The sequence below is a fragment of the Felis catus genome, chromosome B3 (genome assembly GCF_018350175.1).
Source record: "Felis catus isolate Fca126 chromosome B3, F.catus_Fca126_mat1.0, whole genome shotgun sequence".
Taxonomy (NCBI): Eukaryota; Metazoa; Chordata; class Mammalia; order Carnivora; family Felidae; genus Felis; species Felis catus.
This window is the reverse complement of record NC_058373.1, coordinates 9,917,113-9,936,628: the sequence shown is the minus strand read 5'-3', so window position 1 is coordinate 9,936,628 and position 19,516 is coordinate 9,917,113. Positions and strand designations below refer to the sequence as shown.

Below are 19,516 nucleotides of genomic sequence, written 5' to 3'. Positions count from 1 at the left end.
TTACTACTGTGCTCAACAGTTTACACACATCTTTTTCTTTAATTTTTTTTTTTAATGTTTATTTGTGAGAGACAGAGAAAGAGCATGAGCAGGGGAGGGGCAGAGAGAGAGAGAGGGAGACAAGAATCGGAAGCAGACTCCAGGCTCTGAGCTGTCAGCACAGAGCCTGACGCGGGGCTCGAACTCACAAACCATGAGATCATGATCTGAGCCGAAGTCGGACGCTTAACCGACTGAGCCACCCAGGCGCTCCCTACACACATCTTTTATTCTTACTTTACCCAGTTAACCAATGAAAATAAAGCTTGGCAGTTAAGTGACTTGTCTGGAAGTGCTGAAGTTCCAACTCAGATCCAAGTCTGTCTCCTCTGAATGCTATTGCAGTCGGATTTTTATCCTGACCTTCTTCTGTGAGGGGTTGTTAATGAATTCCTGAATGCTAGCAGGTTGTCTTCAGTTTCGCGGTCATCTCGTCCTTTAATATCGTCATTATTCATCAGAGTGGCTCATGGAGAATTCGTGGAAAATAAATATGATACTGGTTTATTTTTAATTTTTTTTTTAGCAGGGGAAATGTAGTGAGCTTCATCTCCCTGCTGGCACCTGCCGGCCCCAGGCTGCCCGTGTGTGTCTTGTCACTGCGCCATCTGAGCTTGTGAACCCGGGGTGCAGGGCTCCACCTTTAAGCCCTGGAGGTTGGAAGCTCTAGAATCACTAAGAGGCGTTAAATGTCTCCCCAAAACTGTGATCACATTTTCTTTTGAATAAATAAAAATATTTGTTACTCTCTTGAGGCAGGGCAGATCGGATCTTGGCGCCCTCCGCTAGAACTCCCTAAAGAAAAGAGGTCGGTGCCTCACAGGAGCCTTTCTGAAGGGTTACTTACTGCTGTGGAGGCAGAGAGTGAGCTACAGAAGGAGAGTAGTATTTTAGGAAGGTTGAGTCAGAGGAGCCGGTGGAGCACGGAGAGATTTTCTCAAGGTGATAAGGCGCTGGCACTCAGGTCAGCAAGCTGAGGCAGGTGGACCCGCAGGGATTCCTGCTTGGGGAAGGAGGGTGAAATGGGCTGCTTCTGAGACCCTCTTATAATTGTAGAGCCTTGTGGCCGACTGGATTTGCCTAGGGTTTCGGATGCGGACTCCAGGGCCCGTGGAACTTGATCGGGAAGCCAGCCTTCGCCCGCTGCGCCTCAGGGAAGCCACGGTGGGAGGCTGGCCTGGCCTCCCTGCCTGTGACCCACAACGCGCACTTGCTGGGTCTGGGTTTAGGCTCCATGATACAAACTTCTTCCAGTGCTACTTTTTGTGAATCTTTGAGCCTGCAGTTGTGAAAGAATAGACATTTGAGCTGCACTTAAAAGAAAGGGAGGGGCTGGGAAAAAGGTGTAGGTAGATTTGGTTGATGCCGTTGCCGTTATAAGGCTGTAAGGTCTTCAGGGTAGAGTGGTGTCATGGCGGCCTGTAAATTTTCTTCCGTCTCCCTTCCTTGGCTTCTGAGGCCGAACATCTTTGAGGCGTGTGGATTTACATGAGTGCCTCTCCTGCATCCTCTCCCTTCATCCCCTGCTTGCACTTCTCATCCCGATTGGTTCCCAGCAGCCCACTGTGCTGTCTTGTCCTATACGTGCTCCTCCTGGGTCCACTGGGTGAAACGTGCTTTGGGGTTGACCTCCTCCAGGAAACTGCCGGGGCTTCTTTTTTCCTGACTCTTGTAACATTTTTATTATTGCCCTTGTAATACTCTAACGTAATCCGCTTCCCTCTATAGGCCCCTTACTAAATTGGTAGGGGCCAATTTAGTATTATTTATCTCTAAAGCTCAGCAACTCACTGTACATGGAGTATTTCAGGGGCTCAGAAATATCAGGAGATTATCTGCCATCATTGAGTCTTTTTGTGCCGGGCAGATATCATAAACATATGTGATGAAAGGGAGGCCCTAAGTACTGAAAAGTTACGGTGTTGTCTCCCGTATGAATTTCAAAGTAAACTCTGAGTAGAAGAAGTCAGCGTTCTCATTTTTAAATTAAATTTCTTTGGCGTGCCCGGGTAGCTAAATTGGTTAAGCAACCAGCTTCAGCTCAGGTCATGATCTTGCTGTTCGTGGGTTCGAGCCCCGTGTCGGTCTCTGTGCTGACAGCTTGGAGCCTGGAGCCTGCTTCAGAATGTGTGTCTCCCTCTCTCTCTGCCTCTCCCCTGCTTGCCCTCTCTCTCAAAAAAGAAATCTCTCTCATTGTTTAATTATTTTGGTAAGAGTTCTGATTTTTTTTTTAATTCCACGTTAATTACTTTGATTATTCGTGTGTGTATTTTTGCCCCGAGTTCAGGATCATTTTGCCTTTTGGATAATTCGGCACGGATAAATAATAAATGAGTGAGTGTGGGTGTTTGTGTTTTGTTTTTGGTTTTTGTTTTATTTTTTTTTTTAATTTTTTTTTTTAACGTTTATTTTTGAGACAGAGAGAGACAGAGCATGAATGGGGGAGGGTCAGAGAGAGGGAGACACAGAATCTGAAACAGGCTCCAGGCTCTGAGCTGTCAGCACAGAGCCCGACGCGGGGCTTGAACTCACAGACCGTGAGATCATGACCTGAGCCGAAGTCGCTCGCTCAACTGACTGAGCCACCCAGGCACCCCTGGTTTTTGTTTTAATCTGCCGTGTCCTTTTGTTTCACTGTGAGTATTGCTGCACGTTGGACTCTTGATTCTTATCCTGTCCTCCCTGCCGGGGATCCCCTGATCCCCTTTCCCCCACCCCCCAGCTGTATGTGACCAGTGCTTGACTTTTTTTCTTGGTGGTTTTTAGAGTACCGTGTCATGGGATAGTGGGACACAGAGGCCTAACTGTGCCACAAGAGAATCCGACACATGCTGTGGATCTCAACGTCATTGCTTCCCAAAGTGTGGGCCATGATTCAGAAGCAGAAACATCACCAGGGACGGTCTCCTGATTTGGACTCATTGCTAGTGGAAGAGGATGTGGAGGCTTGGCGGGGAGGGCAGGGGCTGTGGGGGGGGGGGGGGGGGGGAGGGGGGGTGGCTAAGAATCTGTGTTCTCTAGCCCCCAACAGATGCTCATGTGCTCTAAGGTTTGAGAATCAGTGCTTGAGAAGCAAACTGCTCAATTATTAATTAACGCACCTTTAAAGAGACGAAGACAAATTAGGCTCCTGGAAGATTTCCTCAGTCCTTATTCAGGAAATCTATTTGGTGCCTGTAGTCGTTTATATATATATTTTGTAGAACTTGACATCCACAACAGGAAAAGCCTGTTCGCTCTTTGTACCCTGCTGTGTTCTTCTATTGTTTAGAATTCCCTGCTCCCACCCACAATGAGCGCGTAGCATGTTTACAGCCACCAGCCCAGACTCCTTAGGAATGAAGGAAAGAGTCTTCGGATCCTGTTATTTTCCTTGAAGAGCAGGGCACTGACTGTTTTACAAGAATCCAGGGTATGCACTGCCATTTCCATGTTAACCCTCACCCCCAATTTTTGTGGGTTTCGAAGGATTTACTGCAGCTGGGTTTTAGTGAATCTCCTGGCCATGGAGATTCATTTGAAGGCATATTCTGCCAGGGAGGTACCCTGCAGGTGTAAATCCTCTATTTGCACTTGTCAGAGACAGCTGCCCTCCTCCTTTTGGGGCTGAGGTTGGTTGTGGAGGTGGTTTGCGCATCTTTTCTTGTGGATTTGGAAGCTTCCCTGTTGTGAATGACAAAAACCATGTCTGTTGAAGTGGTAGGTTCAGCAGACCTGGACAGCTGGTCCTTAGGAAATGGCCTGAGATCAAGAAGCTAACAGATTCAGGGAGAGTTTGAAGGTTGCTGTAATTCCTGATGGCAGTGCTGGGCCTGTGATTTTTTTTTTTTTTTTTTATTCCCCACCTCCTTTTCAGAGACATTTCACTAAGAGTGGAGCACCTGTTAAAAGGGTTCCCTAGTATAATGTATGGATATGGCTAAAGAATAATGAGTGTGATTTATATTTACATACCTATAGGTGCAGGCTTTCTTATTTTAATTGCTTTTCTTTCATCTCTAGGGATCTTTAGTAAAGACTGTAGATGTCTTCAGTTTGCACATTTAAGAAAAATGTCTTTTTACTTATTTCCAGTTGAGTTGTGATTCATTGAATGACAGGGGACTTAAAACAGATGTGCTGTGTATAATGTCTTCTTCCTGATTATAAAAGTGGTATCTGTTCGTTGTCTGAATAGTTACAATTACGAAACATAATTTAGGAATGAAAATTCCCTGTTAATTCCCAGAAATATGTGCATTTAACATTTTGTTATTCCTCCAGATTGCTTTCTGGGGTTATTTTGTTGTATCTTAGAATTGTGATTTACCCACCAGTGTATTTTTAGACAAATGTATCTCTGGATACCTGATGCCTTTTATTTTGACCATTGACAGTTACCCAAGTATTTTCCTTGGTAGTCTCCACTGAGACCCAGAAACTGCAGAAAGATCTGTACCTGGCAGTGCACTTAAGCACTTCACTTAGATTCTCTTTTAATTCTCCCACCAACTTCATATTGTAGGCAGGAATTCTTAAACTCTCAGTGCACATGGAGAGACTGGGGTTAGACAAGGTCCAGTGACTTGCTCAAGGTCATACAGTTACTCAGTAGAGAATTTGGGATGCCTGCCCATGTAATTTGATTGCTGGTCTAGAGGATATTGCACAGCACCCTATGACTTTACTGAGAAGTCTTTTTTAGCTGAAAATGTCTTTGAGACATAGAGAGCTGTTAAATGGGGGCACCCTGCTTCTTTGGCATATTAAGAGGTATTTTGTTAGATTTTGTTCAGGAGTTGGCACCCTATGGCACACTAGCGGAATCTAGTCCGCTGCCTCTTTTTTTTTTTTAATTTTTTAAAATGTTTATTTTATTTTTGAGAGAGAGAGAGAGACAGAGCGCTAGTATGGGAGGGGCAGAGAGAGAGGGAGACACAGAATATGAAGCAGGCTCCAGGCTCTGAGCTGTCAGCACAGAGCCCAACGTGGGGCTCGAACTCATGAACCGTGAGATCATGACCCGAGCCAAAGTTGGACGCTCAACTGACTGAGCCACCCATGCGCCCCTAGTTGCTGCCTCTTTTTGTAAATAGAGTTTTATTGGAACATGGCCACACCCGTTCATTTACATATTGTACCCGAGACCATATGACCTGCAAAGCCTGAAATCTTTTTTTTATTTAATATATAATTTATTGTCAAGTTAGCTAACATACAGAGTATACGGCTTCAGGGGTAACTTTCCATGATTCCTCACTTACATATAACATACCCAGTGCTCATCCCAAGTGCCCTCCTCAGTGTCCATCCCCCATTTCCCCTCCCCTCCATCAACCCTCAGTTTGTTCTCTGTATTTAAGAGTCTAATCTTATGGTTTGGTTCCCTCCCAGTTTGTAACTATTTTTTTTTTCCTTCCCTTCCCCCATGGTCTTCTGTTAAGTTTCTCAGATTCCACATGTGAGTAAGAACATATGATATCTGTCTTTCTCTGACCAGCAATAGCACACTAGGAATTTATCCAAAGGATACAGAAGTGCTGATTTATAGGGGCACATGTACCCAATGTTTATAGCAGCACTATCAACAATAGCCAAAGTATGGAAAGAGCCCAAATGTCCATCAACTGATGAATGGATATAAAAGATGTGGTTTATATACACAGTGGAATATTACTTGATGATGAAAAGAAATGAAATCTTGCCATTTGCAACAATGTGGATGGAACTGGAGGGTGTTAGACTAAGTGAAATAAGTCAGTCAAAGCCTGAAATCCTTACCATCTAGCCCTTTACAGAAAATGTGTGCCTATTATTAAAGTGTGTACTGTTTCTGTAGCTTCTAGAGTTTTACATTCATTTGTTCAGGCACAGTAATCTATAGCAGTGCTTTCTGTCCCTCACTATACCCGCCCCTCCCAAACCAGTCAAACAGCCGTATCACTTTATACCTGAGTTCCCATGTGATCCCTTATAGAGACAGAGTTTCTTCATAATCCTTTGCAGGTAGTGTGAGTTGCAAAAAAATTCCAAAACTTTTGCCACTGTTAACCTGTTGTAAGCACTGCATATCCGACACTGGTCCGTTCTAACAATGGTTTGTGCCCCTGGCTCTTTGTGAGGAAAAGGCTGATGGTGGTTTGTTCTAAAGTGCAGGAGGAGGAGGCCGTAGGCCCAGATTGTGCTGGTTTATCCAGCGCCCTGAGAGCTGCAGGGCTGCAGGAGAGCTGCAGGATTGTAAGAGAGCTGCAGGGCTGCAGGAGAGCTGGACCCGTCATTGAGACCGTTGTATTCGGATTGGACAGATCTTGTTTTGGCATAAAGTGAATGTGTTACTTTTCTGCAACAGCAAATTAATTCCATTTGTTTTCTGTCAGCATTTGGAAATAACATGGAAAATGGGAGAACGAGAATACTTCCTTACCTGGTTTCTGTTTCTCACCCTCCCGCCCCGGAAGTATGACCCTGAATTTTTGCTGGCTGCTGCAGAGTGGGAGATTTGGAGAACATGCTTGACATCACATCCTACTTAAGTGTCTGAATTTTGCTCTTTTCATTTCATTGCCTTTCTCACGGCACGCAGCCTTCCTTTATGGCCCCCCTATGCCTGTCTCGTGTGGTACTTGCGTTACACGAAAGCAGCCCAGGGAAATGTGGACTCGGTCAAAGACATTTCACTGGTTACTGAGTAGGAAGGAAATTGTAGGTTTTCCCTCTTAAAATTCCTTGATGAAATCATTGAAGGAAGTAGTACACCTCTTTAATTTTCCTTTGGGGAAGGCTCGATCAAAGATCCCATCGACAGAGCAAAGACTTTCAGTTGGCCTTAGAGAATAAACTTGGGTTTTAAGTGTGTTCACTCTGATCCAGAGACTGCCTTCCTGCAGTGTGCTCCGTCTTTTAGAACACGATTCTCACTCCAGTAAAGTAAGCTTATAAATGTGTAGAGTAAGTTGTGCGTTATAGGTAACAAGTTTTCTGATGGTTCAGCATTGGAACTCTCATTTCTCAGTTTTGGGGCCAATTTGAGAGTTGGGAACACCTTCCACCTGTTACCTCTATTACATGCTTTTGTAATCTCTTTTTTTTTTTTTTAATTTATTTTTGAGAGAGAGAGATAGAGAGAGAGAGAGAGAGAGAGAGAGAGGGAGGGAGAGAATGGGGGAGGGGCAGAGAGAGAGGGAGACACAGACTCCGAGGCAGGCTCCAGGCTCTGAGCTGTCAGCACAGAGCCCAATGCGGGGCTCAAACTCATGGACTGCGAGATCATGACCTGTGTGGATGTCAGACGCTTAACCAACTGAGCCACCCAGGTGTCCCTCTTAATCTCTTTTCACTTTTGGGGAGTAAATGTCACCTCAGAGAGGCCTTCCCTCAGTACCATATTTAAAACAGGATCCCCTCAGTTCCTGTTCCCTCTTCTCTTTATTTTTCTCCATGGAACTTATCACTATTTGAAAACCATTTATTTTAATATTGTATTTATCTGTGTTGCTCCTAGAATAAGCTCTATGAAGGTTGGGAGTTTTGTCTTTATTCCTTCTGTACCCTTTGTGCCTTGGGGAGTACCATGCCTGGCACATTATAGATGCACAGTGATAGTTAAAGTAACAAAGTCAAGGGGAGTCTATAGTGTGTGGATTGGGGGCTAGACTGGGGGGGGGGGAGTGGGGGGGGCAGGGGAGGATGAGTCAGTTTGTAGATTGAGGTCATTCAGGAGATCCTATCCTGATAAGGGGGAAAAGCACATGTTTGGGCATCAGATGGGGTTTGAATTTAGGCTCATTTACTTCTTAAAGTTGGCGATAAATAATTTAACATTGAAAGAGTCAATTCTTTTTCACCAGTGAAACGGAAAAATAATGTCTTTTTATGGGGATTAAATGTAATAGTGAATTTATATTCAGTTCATTTATAGAGCTTTCTAGCGCTATAAATATTAGTCCTGCCTTTCCTCTTGTGTGTCAGCACTGAAGAAGCTTAAAGCAATCTGAATTTACAAATCTGTTGCCTCTGGGGTCATTGCCTTGATGACTTTTGACAGATTTATTCTTTCAACAGCCTCTGTTGCCAGCATAACAATGGCCTGTCCCTTTGACCAGTGTCAGGGACAGACACTTTGTCATTCCTCCTTAATCCTCATATCAGAACAACTTGTATGGGTTCTGACGAGTTCATAATACCCACCAGTTGAGGTGGCATCAGCCGTTCCTTGGAACCGTGTGGGTTCCCCCAGCTCCTCCCCCTGAATGCAGCGGGGTTGCTCAGATAGCTTGATGTTTGTGGTCTCTTCAAACGTAGTTGCCCGAAGTTTCTTGGCAGATGGACAAACATCAGAGGGCCCTAAGTCGCTAGCGTGTCTCCCTCGATGTCTCCAGTTGTGTGCAGATTACCCGAGTGTGAATTCTGTTTCAGTTTCCGTAGATACTTCTTGACAGGAACATGTCACAAGTTAGGTAAGGCAAATCGGTTTATAAAGTTATAGGTTCTTTCAGTCCTCTGTCCCAGGCAAGTCTGGGCAAGGACCCGGAAAGCTGATTAAAAGGCTCGTGAGCACAGGAAACTTTATTTTAAATTAAATGGATAGTTAATGCATTGAGAAAAGTACTCAAATGCTTCAGTCTTTCTTTTCCATCCATACTTGCTATTTGAATTGGATGGGCTGGAAATCTACCTTATTTTTCGACTGAACGAGTTAGTTATTGCTACATTTCTCAAGCTTGGTTTTTCGCTGTGGATTTTTGCAGGTGATTTTTAGCACCTATGGGTACAAAATTATTAAATGAAGACAGGAAGGGAAGAGTGCCTTGAGCCAGGTGTCTTACAGCCTGGGGAGCGGACCAGAGAAAGAACAGGGATGGATGTGAAGGCGGTCATTGTGGCGGAGCCCCTGGGCTGTCTTCAGAACATGCTGAAAAGCCTATGGCTTGCAAGTGGTTTGGAGATGATTGGGTTTAGGAGCCTGATTACAGTTTTGGTTTTTGTTTTTTTTCCCCTAAGTATGTGTTAACTGCTTTTTGGGTGAGCCTTCATCTTGGGCATACACAGCCTGGCCAAACTGGTAGATCTGTGAGGATTTTAATATTAAGAGGAATCTGTTATGTAAGTTATGCGTGGTGGCTAGGGCATTCATTGCTCTTTCTTCCAAACATTTAGTCATTGATAACCTGCCGTCGTTTATGCTGTTTGGGTTTCAGTTCACTGTTAGTGAGGTTTTTGTAATCTGGTAGAACACAAAGAATGTGATTTCACCTATATTTTTGCACATGTGAATGACATTTCTATACAGTTGTTTACATCACTGGTTAGTTAGTACATGCCCCTTAATTTAATTCATTTAAACTGCTAAGAGTAAGAAACTTCCTTAGATCGAATTATAATAAAGTCCCTTGGGTCGGCCTCTCTGACTTCTGTGAGGACAGGATCAGTTTATACTCAAATTCAGGGTGTTTGGCAAAGGGCCTGCTGTCCTGAAGTCCGTGATTCTGGACTATGATATTTTAGCGTGAACTCCTGGTCAAATCACCAAGTTAAACTTTCAAGAGTATGCTTTTCTTGATATTTGGGAAATGTGTTAACCAGCCTGGAAGTCTTCTTCAAAATTCTTCCTAAGATTTTTGTGTGAATTCATTTAGTGAAGATAACATCAGGGACTCTGGCTGTTAATTTTGAGGAGGGTAAGAACTTGTAGTTTGTGGAGGCCAGCCTCTCCTCCTTTCTCCAAGGGCGGAGAGGAGGAGAGCTCTCTGGACCTCTGCTGTCTCTCCCCCCATGTTCCCTGGTGACTGACTGGAAGAGACTCTGGCCAAGCGACACTTTGTGAAATTTGGGGGATTATGTAAAAGTGTAACTGACCATACGCTGTTTTTGCTTTGGTAACTGCATTCAATATCCTGTTGGTTGTTGAAAATTCTCCCAGGACAGTGAAGCCTTTTGTCTTTGATTTTCAATCAAAGTCTTTCTCCCCAGTTAAAGAGATTGACTCTGGGCTACAAGACGTTTTGCGGTCCTTGACCTTCTGACCTTCCCACACCTCTAAGGAAAGCTGGGCATCCCATCATCTCAGACTTTTGATTGTGGTCATAGAGCCATACTCGACACCTAGCATTTGTGGCTTTTATACTGCTGATTGTAACTTTTAATTCTATTCTCATTTATTTTTCCCTTTTCTGTTTCAGTGTCCTGGGTCATGAAACTTAATCCACAGCAAGCTCCGTTATATGTGAGTAGATCGCGAGATTTCTTGTCATTTTGCACTCATCCATGGTTTCTACTTGTTATAAGAAAACTCAAAACTGCTGTCATGTGATGATCCCTGGAATTTGTAGCCATCTATCCAAGTAGTGTACTTCAGAAAGTGAATTTGATTTGGTGAACACTAAATGACTTGCATGAATGGCACTGAGCTGGCAGATAATACCTGTAAGATGTGAGGTAAACTGGTCAGGCGCAAGATGCACTTATCACACAACTGCATTGCCCTGCGGAACGATACGGGGGCTCTTACTTTCCCGGTCAGCACATTTCTGTAAAAGTGGTGTGGAGGTCTTCCTACGGCCATGGAGAGTTACCCTGCGTTGCACCTAGGTGGCGCTCTGTCATTGGCAAGCGTGCCGTTTACATTAGGGCTCTGGGTGAAAGCTGATCTGCTCTCTTCCCAAAGTGAGGGAGCTGGCAGATGACATGGATAAATCAATGAATCAAGGCTGGAAAGGTAAAGTATAGGTGACTCTCTCTCTCTCTGTCTCTGTCTCTCTCTCTTTTTTTTTTTTAATGTTTTTATTTATTTTTGAGACAGAGAGAGACAGAGCATGAGCAGGGGAGGGGCAGAGAGAGAGGGAGACAGAATCTGAAGCAGGTTCCAGGCTCCGAGCTGTCAGCACAGAGCCTGTCGTGGGGCTCAAACTCACAGACCGTGAGATCATGGCCTGAGCCGAAGTCGGAAGCCCAACCAACTGAGCCACCCAGGCGCCCCTCTTTTTTTTTTAAATTATTGTGAGAGTGCATTAGCTGAATGGGGGTGGTGAGGAGTCCCTTTAGAGGTATGGACAGTTCAAGCTGTCAGAGGTTGGTGGATAGGTTGGTATAGTCTGGAAAGAGTGAGGAAAATTTCTTTGATGGGACACATCCTTAAAGACGAAGAAGCATTTGGTTGGGTGAAAAGTCCTCAGAATTCATTCAAGATCTAAGGCAGATAGGTGGTAGAGGGGTGAGCAGGGCATTCAGTGAGTGGTGGGAGGTGAGCAGGGGAAAGCCTAGCCCAGCTGAACTTGTGTGAGGGGTAGGGAGGCGAGTCTAAAAAGGTGACTGAAGATCAGTCATGAAGGCAAAGACGTGGAGACCACTCAGGAGCCTTCGATGGTGTTTATTTGAAATCTGCTGTTCGTTTTATGATTTGTTTATTTTAAATCATGCTGTGTTACTAATAGTCCTATACCTTTCTAGGATAGAACATTCCTGGGATCACTCTTCTGCATAGATGCTTTTTCTGTTAAATGTAACAAATAAAAATATATGCATTTCTTAGAAGATATTTTATGTATTTATTTTCTTTCCAGACTTCTTGAAAATTTATTATGTTCAACAGTGGGTTTGCACATGAACTGAGTACTTGGACTTTTAAAAACAGCTTTTATTGAGATATAATTCACACCCCATAAAACTCACACATTTAAAGTATACGATTCGGTGGTTTTTAGTATATTCACAGTTGTGTAATCGTAACTGCCATCTACCTTAAGAATATTTTCATCAGCCCAGAAAGAAACACCATGCCTATTAGTAGTTACTCACCATTCCCTGCCTTTCCAGCCCCTGGCAACACCTTATCTGCTTTCTGTCTTTATGGATTTACTTATTATTCCAGAAATGTCATGTAAATGGAATCCTACAACATGTGGTCTTTTGTGACTGGCTTCCTCCATGTAGCAGAATGTATTTAAGGTACACGTTAGAGCAAGTGTCAGTACTTTGTTCCTTTCTATTGATGAATTATACTCTGTTGTATGGGTATCCCACATCGAATTTATCCATTCATTGGTTGATGGGCATTTGGCTTGTTTCCACTTTTTGAGTATTATAAATAATGATGCTGTCAGCAGCAGTTTTCGGTAGGCTTATGTTTTCATTTTTGTCGGGTGTGTACTTAAGAGTATATTTGCTTGTTGGGGCACATGGCTGGCTTAGTCGGTGGAGCGTGTGACTTGATCTCAGGGTTGTGAGTTCAAGTTCCAAGTTGGATGTAGAGGTTACTTAAAAATAAAACCTTAAAAAAAAAAAAGTACAATTGCTTGCTTACATGGTAACTCTCTGTTTAACATTTTGAGGAATTGCCACACGGTTTCCACGGTACCTGCACATTTTCAGATCTCACCATCGATGTTGAGAGTCTTGGTGCCTCCACGTTCTTGAAACACTTGCTGTTAATCTGACTTTGGATTGTTGTCATCCTGGTGGGGGTGAAATGGAAACTCATTGTGATTTTGATTTGCATTTCCCTAATGGCTAATGATTGTGAGCATCTTGTCAGGTGCTGTTGGACATTTATGTATCTTTGAAGAAATGCCTATTCAGATTCCTGGCTTATTTAAACAATTTTTTTTTTAAATTATTATTGAGTTTTAAGAGTTCTTTATATATTCTGGATCCCATATCAGATATATGATTTGCAAAAACTTTCTCCCATTGTAAGGTTATCATTTCATTTTGTTGATGGTACCCTTTGAAGCACAAAACTTCTTAATTCTGATGATGTCCAACCTACCTATCATTTCCTTTACCACTTGTGCTTTTGTTATCATATCTAAGAAGGCTTTATGTAACTCAGGGTCACAAAAAATGGACTCCTGTGCTTTCCTCCAGGGATTTTACAGTTTAAGTCCTTGCATTTAAGTGTATGGCTCCAGAGTACATTTTTTTGGTATGCTGTAAGGAAGCCTCCAAATTTCATTTTATGACATGTGGACATCTGGCTGTCCCAGCACCATTTGTTGAAAAGTCTTCTTTCCACCTCGGATTTTCTTGGGCACGCTTGTTAAAAATCAATCATAAATGTAAGGAATTATTTCTGGACTGTTAATTCTCTTCTATTTTAGGTCATCTTTAATTTCTTTTAACAACGATTTATTGTTTTCAGTGTACAAACTTTGTACCTTTGTGAAATGTGGTTGTAAGTATTTTAATTCTTTTTGATGCTGTTATAAATGATACTGTTTTCTCATTTCATTTTCAGATTGTTCACTGCTAGTATATAGAAATACAGTTGATATTTGTGTATTGACCTTACAACCTGCAGCCTCTCTGAGCTTGTTTATTGGTTAATAGCTTTTTAGTGGATCCCTGAGATTTTTCTGCATGCAGATGATGTCGTCTGAAAATACAGATTAGTTTTTGCTTTCTAATCTGAATGCCTTCTGGTTTTCTTGCCTGATTGCCCTGAGTAGGAATTTGCAGTAAGTACAGTGTTGAGTGGAACTTGTGAGAGCAGACATCCTGGTTTTGTTTCTGATCTTAAAGAACGGGAAAGTATTCTGACCTTCAGCATTGATCAGGTATGATGTTCTTAGTTGTGGGCTTTTCATAGGTGCCTTTATCAAGTTGACAGAGTTCCCTTCGGTTCCTAGTGTGATTATTTTGTCATGAGAAAGCATTGGATTTTGTCGAATGTGTTTTTCTGTGTCTGTGAGATGATCATGTGGGGTTTTTGTTCTTTCATTTCATTAGTGTAGTGTATTAGATTGATTGGTTTTGAATGTTAAGCCAACTTTGCATTCCTGGGAGAAGTCTCATTTTGTTGTGGTATATAATCCTTCTCCTTTGTTGCTGGATTTGATCTGCTCATGTTTTGTTGAGGAATTTTGTGTCTTGTACGTAAAAGATACAGTCTCTAGTTTTCTCCTGGTGTCCTTGTCTGGTTTCAGTCACTGCAGATTTTTGGTTAGGTGGCTGACGTTACTCAGTAGTTGTGGTAGGCAGAAGAACGGTTCCCTCACGTGTCCATGACTTAATCTTCAGAATCTGTGAATGTTTATCTTACATGGCAAAAGAGACTTCACAGGTTTGATAAGTTCAGGATCCCTGAGATGCGAGCTTCTCCTGAATTATCTGGAGAATTATCCTGAATTATCTGGAGCCCAGTGTAAACACAAGGGTCCTTATAAGTGAGAGAGGAGAATCATGAGTCGGAGAGATTTGCAGATGGCACACTGCTGGGTTTGAAGGAGGAGGAAAGGGCCATGAGCCAGGGAGGGCAGCCAATGGAAATTGGAAAAAGCAAGGGAACGGTTTTTTCTCGGAGCTTGCTCAGTGAACACAGCCCCGTGACATCTTTATTTTAGCCCAATGAAAGTTGTTTCAGCCTTCTGAGCTCCAGACCTGTAAGATAATAAATCTGTGTTGTTGTAAGCCTCAGAGTTTGAGGTTATTTGTTTTAACAGCAATAGGAAATGAACCCAGTGGTAGTTTGGAAAAATTAATTGGCGGTAGAGTGAAGGATAATTCAGGGAGAGAGTAGCTACAACGAGATCAGTTAGGGGGTGCCCAGGTGGCTCTTGGTTTCGGCTCAGGTCATGATCTCGTGGCTTGTGAGATCGAGCTCCACGTGGGGCTCTGTGCTCACAGTGCAGAGCCTGCTTGGGATTCTCTCTCCCTCTCTCTCTCTGCCCCTCCCTCGTGGGCATGCGCGTGCTCTCTCTCTCAAAAAATAAATAAACTGATAAAAAAAGAGATCGGTTAGAAGTTTTCTGATCTTTGCCATCATGGAATCTAAGAACTTTAGAATTACTAAGGAATCCAAGAACTTTAGAATTACTAAGGATTGCAGGTACTGTATGTGCTTCAGCCTCACTGTTGTAGAGTCAGGACATGAGTTCTGAAGATGAGCTGATGAGGTGGTGCAGCTAATCAGTGGTAAAATTGTGATTTAAATCTGTATTTTGGGGCTTAGTAATAGAAACCACTGTAAAGCTTGCTAAGCTTAAAGCTGCGTTCTGTTGGGAAAGCAAGGCTCTTTAGAAATCAGTTCTGGGGAATATTCTTCATAAAGCAAGTCCTTTGTATATGATTATGTGCTTAGTTGGGCAGATCCTCCCGAAGAATATTTTAAACTTCACATTTCAAGTATGTCTGTTAGCAAGAATACCTTGGGGCAGTTTGTTACCCGTTTTTTAAAAGGAGAGTGACAGTGTATAGTTGGTTTTCCGTGAACTGAGTCAGGTTATGGGGATCTCGGCCATTCTGTTAAAGAGAAGGAACTGTTACGTGACCGTCCTTTGGAGGTCAGTTCTCTGTACCTAGAGAAGGAGAGAAACAAAAGAACAGAACGAGTATGTTGAAGTTTTTCTTTGAGTTTACATTTGGGATCTGCCAGGGGTATGTATCATCAGCAGAAGAGAGAAAACTGCTCATAAATAAGAAAAAAAACACTGGATCCTGAGAAGCACTTTTATCCATAAATGAAGCAAAATTAGCTGGATTCCAAATAAATATTTTTATCACTCTTTGCATAAAGATGTGTCCAGAATGAGTTGTAGTAGTTACAAATGTAAGAAAGTTCACAGCCTGTCCAGGTGGCAGGGCTGGTGAATGTTTGCATGAAGCTGTTTATTTTTTTTAAACATTTTTTTAAAAAATTAAAAATCTTTTATTTATTTTTAAGAGAGACACAGAGAGTGCGAGCGGGGGAGGAACAGAGAGAGAAGGAGACACAGAATCCAAAGCAGGCTCCAGGCTCTGAGCTGTCAGCTCCAAGTGGGGCTTGGACCCATGAACGATGTGTGTGTGTGTGTGTGTGTGTGTGTGTGTGTGTGTGTGCGCGCGCGCGCGCACATATATATATATATTTATTTATTTAATGGGTCTTTAGTTGTTTTGAGAGAGAACACACACACAAGTGGGGGAGAGGGAGACAGAGAATCCCAAGCAAGCATCTCAGAGCTCGATGCGGGGCTCGATCCCACGACCTGTGAGATCTTGACCTGCACTGAAATCCAAAGTTGGATGCTTAACGGACTGAGCCACCCAGGTGTGCCTGCAGGAAGCTGCTCACAGACTTATTTTTGTTGAAATGGGCACAGTGGAATGTGAAGACAGCGACCTGAAACTCGGGAGACCAGGTGTTTGATGTGACCACGTCTGGGTTTTCTGGTCCGTCAGCCACGCGATTCCACTCGCGCCACTCGGCCTCCACAAGGGCGTCGGTTGTTGCCAGAGGAATTTCTAAGGATTGAAGAGGTACAGACTTTGGCAGGTTGAGGAATATCCTTCTAGCTGATGAGGGCCTAGAAGGTTTGGTGGGGGTGAAACAGAGACCTTGTCAAATGCAAGACGTATTTTCAAAGAAGCAGCAGGACCAAATTATGTGGCGAGTGAGAGACCATGGTGGTTGGTTGAGAATTAGAACATGAGTGACAGCTGATGCCTTTGCCAGATGCGGGGAAGAAAGGGGCCCTGAGCTTGTCCTCTGGACATGTTGAAGGGCGTTTTGTTGACCACCAGCCGTGTGGGCATGGAACCGGAAATTCACTCTTTCATTCGGGTGCCTGCGCTGTTCCAGGCTCTGTTCTGGCTGCTGCAGATTCAGCCGTGAACAAAACACCAAAGTCCCTGCTCTCAGGGAGCTTACGAGTCGTAAACAGGAAGAAACGTCAGGAGGAAAGCTTTACAAAAATAAACACAACAAGGAGGTGTGCCAGTGCCCGACAAGGGGCTGTTTTAGTTTGCGTGGTCAGGGAAGGCCTGTGAGGGATGTGCCACTATGAGCTGAGACCCGACTGACCGGAAGAGCCAGCCATGCAGAGATGTTGGCACAGCGTTCGGGCCGGGGGAACAGGTGTAGGGCTCTGAAGTGAAGGCCGGCTCGATCAGTTGGAGGAACAGAAAGGACAGTGGCCGCGGCTCAGAACAAAGGAGGCGTGGGCACAATCTTTCCTTCTGGGGGAGGAGAGGAGGGAAAATCCTGGTGGGGGATTTCACGCACACAGGCCATGTCCCCGGGCCCTCCTTTCTCCACACCTGCTTCCCGTCCCAGCTCAGCACCCATCTCCGGGCGTGCTCTGAAGGCTGTAGCACTTTCCGTGGCTTGGGGTCAAGCCAGACCTCTCAGGGATTCGGGACTCATCCTGATGGGGAGGTGCCGGCCCTGGGCAGGCTGGCTTCTTGGGCAGTTTAAACACAGTATCTTGGAAACAGTTTGAACACGTTGTACTCATTTAAGATCCATGTTTTCCATGTAAATTGGATATTCTTGAGTTGAACTTTTTTTTTTCTTTTTTTAAGCAGATTTGGCTTTCACTTATCAGAGGAGAGTGTAATAAAAAATGTGCTTGTTTTTCATATTCTTTTATGGCTGAATTGCTTCTTGGGAGAGAAAAAGCAACATATTTCCAAATTATTTGTTACTGTCAGTCCATTTGAGAACCTAAGTAAAGGAGGTATGATACCTTTCTCTTCGTGGTTTCCCGGAAGATACCTTTCTCTTCGTGGTTTCCCGGAATACTTTAGAAACAAGAGCTCTGTTAGCAGAGTCCTTCTAGTTTACAAAGCACATTTGCATATGTTATGGCATTTGCTTCTCACAGCAACCTTGTGAGGGTAGAGGAAGCTACATTGTGACCCTGTCACACTAAGGAAGCAGAAACTCAAGATGGCTCATTTAGCGGATGCAAAAGGTAGGGCTTCACCCAGAAATTGTGGTTCTCAAACCCATTTTCTTCTTTTTGTAGACCAAGCTGTCTTACACAGTTGTTCCAGAAGACACAAATGTCACAACACTTAATATGTACAAGTCAAGGCCTTTTTTCTTATAAGTAACCCAGATTTAATCTTCCATTTCATGTGTTTAAAAAAAATATTTTTTAAATCTTTTATTTAAGTTTAGATTTACAGAAAGGTTATAAGAATACTTTGTCTCTATTCATCCCTTACTAATAAACGTTTAGTTCCATTTGCTTATCATTCTATTACATATTTTTTGAATTGTCTGAAAGTTGCAGACATGCTACCCTATTCCCCCTAAATATTTCAGCATATATTTCCTAAGAACTAGGACATTCTCTTTCATAACCACAGTACAATTAACAAAAACAGGAATTGTAACACTGATGTAATACTCTTATGTAATGTAAGTTCATATCCAAATGTCTCCAGTTATCCCAATAATGTCCTTTATAGCATCCTCCTCCTGTCCCCTCCCTCCCCTCTCCTCCCCTTCCCAGTTCAGGATTTAATCCAGGATTACACATTGTATTTATGTCTCTTTAGTCTCTTAATCAGGAGGAGGCCCTCTGCCTCTCTGTCTTTCACGATACTGACATTTTGGTCAATTGTTTTGTGGCAGTTGGGGTTTATATGATGTTTTCTCCTGATTTGGGCTGGACTACTACGAAAAAGATGCCCTTCTTGGCACACCATGTTAGGAGGACACATGACATACTCTTGTTTGGTTATTGGAGATGTTAACTTCAATCCCTTGATTCGGGTGGTGTTTAATTTATCTGTTCTAAAGGAATGAAGCATTTAAAGAAGACAGTGTAATTGTTTGCTTCCCCCCCTAATATGTTTTGCATATTGGATTTTCCTAAAAAGGGCACTGTTCTCTGCAAGGTGTGCCCTTGAATGTAGGTGGACGAGGGGAGAGTTCACGGTGGTAATTGATTGCCTGAGGTTCGAACAGAGGATCGTCTCTGCCCTTGTGGATACACACGGGGTTTTTAAATAAATGTAGTTCTCACCTAAGCTGGACCGAGCGCATTTCACATGGAACAGAGTAGACACTCGGTGGTGAACATTGGTTGAGCTAGTGAATGAAATACAATTCAGCTGAGACTACTAAAATTTCAGTAAAATTTGCTTCGTTTTGATAAAACAGCTGTCTTTCTTAAAGTTGCTCATTTGTTTCCCAAGTTTCACTGTTAGTTTACCCTGTGTGGGCCGTGAATAGTTCAGTGATGCCATTTTTGTGACTGGAGGTATTGCCCACGAGGAAATAAATGTACTAGTGATGTCTTTGTTGTACACGTGTAACTTGCCTTACAACTGGAAGGAACTCTGCAGCGTCCCTACGAAGTATTTGTAGACGTAGAATGTCTGATAGGGTGTTACTCTAGAGATGTGTTCTTTGAGATAAGTTACCTAGCTAGTCATTTAGCACCTTGAGAAAGAACTCTGGAGATAATGCCTGAGTCCTGAATTCTGCTCGCATCCTTGGGGGGCTTCTTGTCTGAGCCCTTGTTTACAGCAGACTACATACAGCAAACCGTGTGACTGCCGATTTTTTTTTTTTTTAACCGACGTAGTACATGTACCCTTTAGCTCCAGAGCCCTTCTCACTGTCAAGATAAAAGCGTAGGCCTTTCCCAGAAGGGGTAGGGGGTGAGGGATGCCGTCAGATGATAAAAGAAAAAGCCATGCACATGCAGCCAACGTTGGTATTTATAAAGCAAACAGAATAGGCCCTACCACCACTCCCTCACACTGAGCACTACCCTAGCAACCAAGCAAC

General features: G+C 43.3%; 1 protein-coding gene across 11 annotated transcripts in view; it reads left to right on the top strand.

The window, feature by feature from the left end:
- Positions 1 to 19,516, top strand: part of AKAP13 (A-kinase anchoring protein 13) — a 334,406-nt gene that overhangs the window by 79,830 nt on the left and 235,060 nt on the right. For all 11 annotated transcript variants that reach the window (XM_045058848.1, XM_045058850.1, XM_045058847.1 and 8 more), the window contains one exon: positions 10,197 to 10,240. In XM_045058848.1, the coding sequence (XP_044914783.1) occupies positions 10,197 to 10,240 (44 nt within the window). The remainder of the gene's footprint in view (positions 1 to 10,196; positions 10,241 to 19,516) is intronic.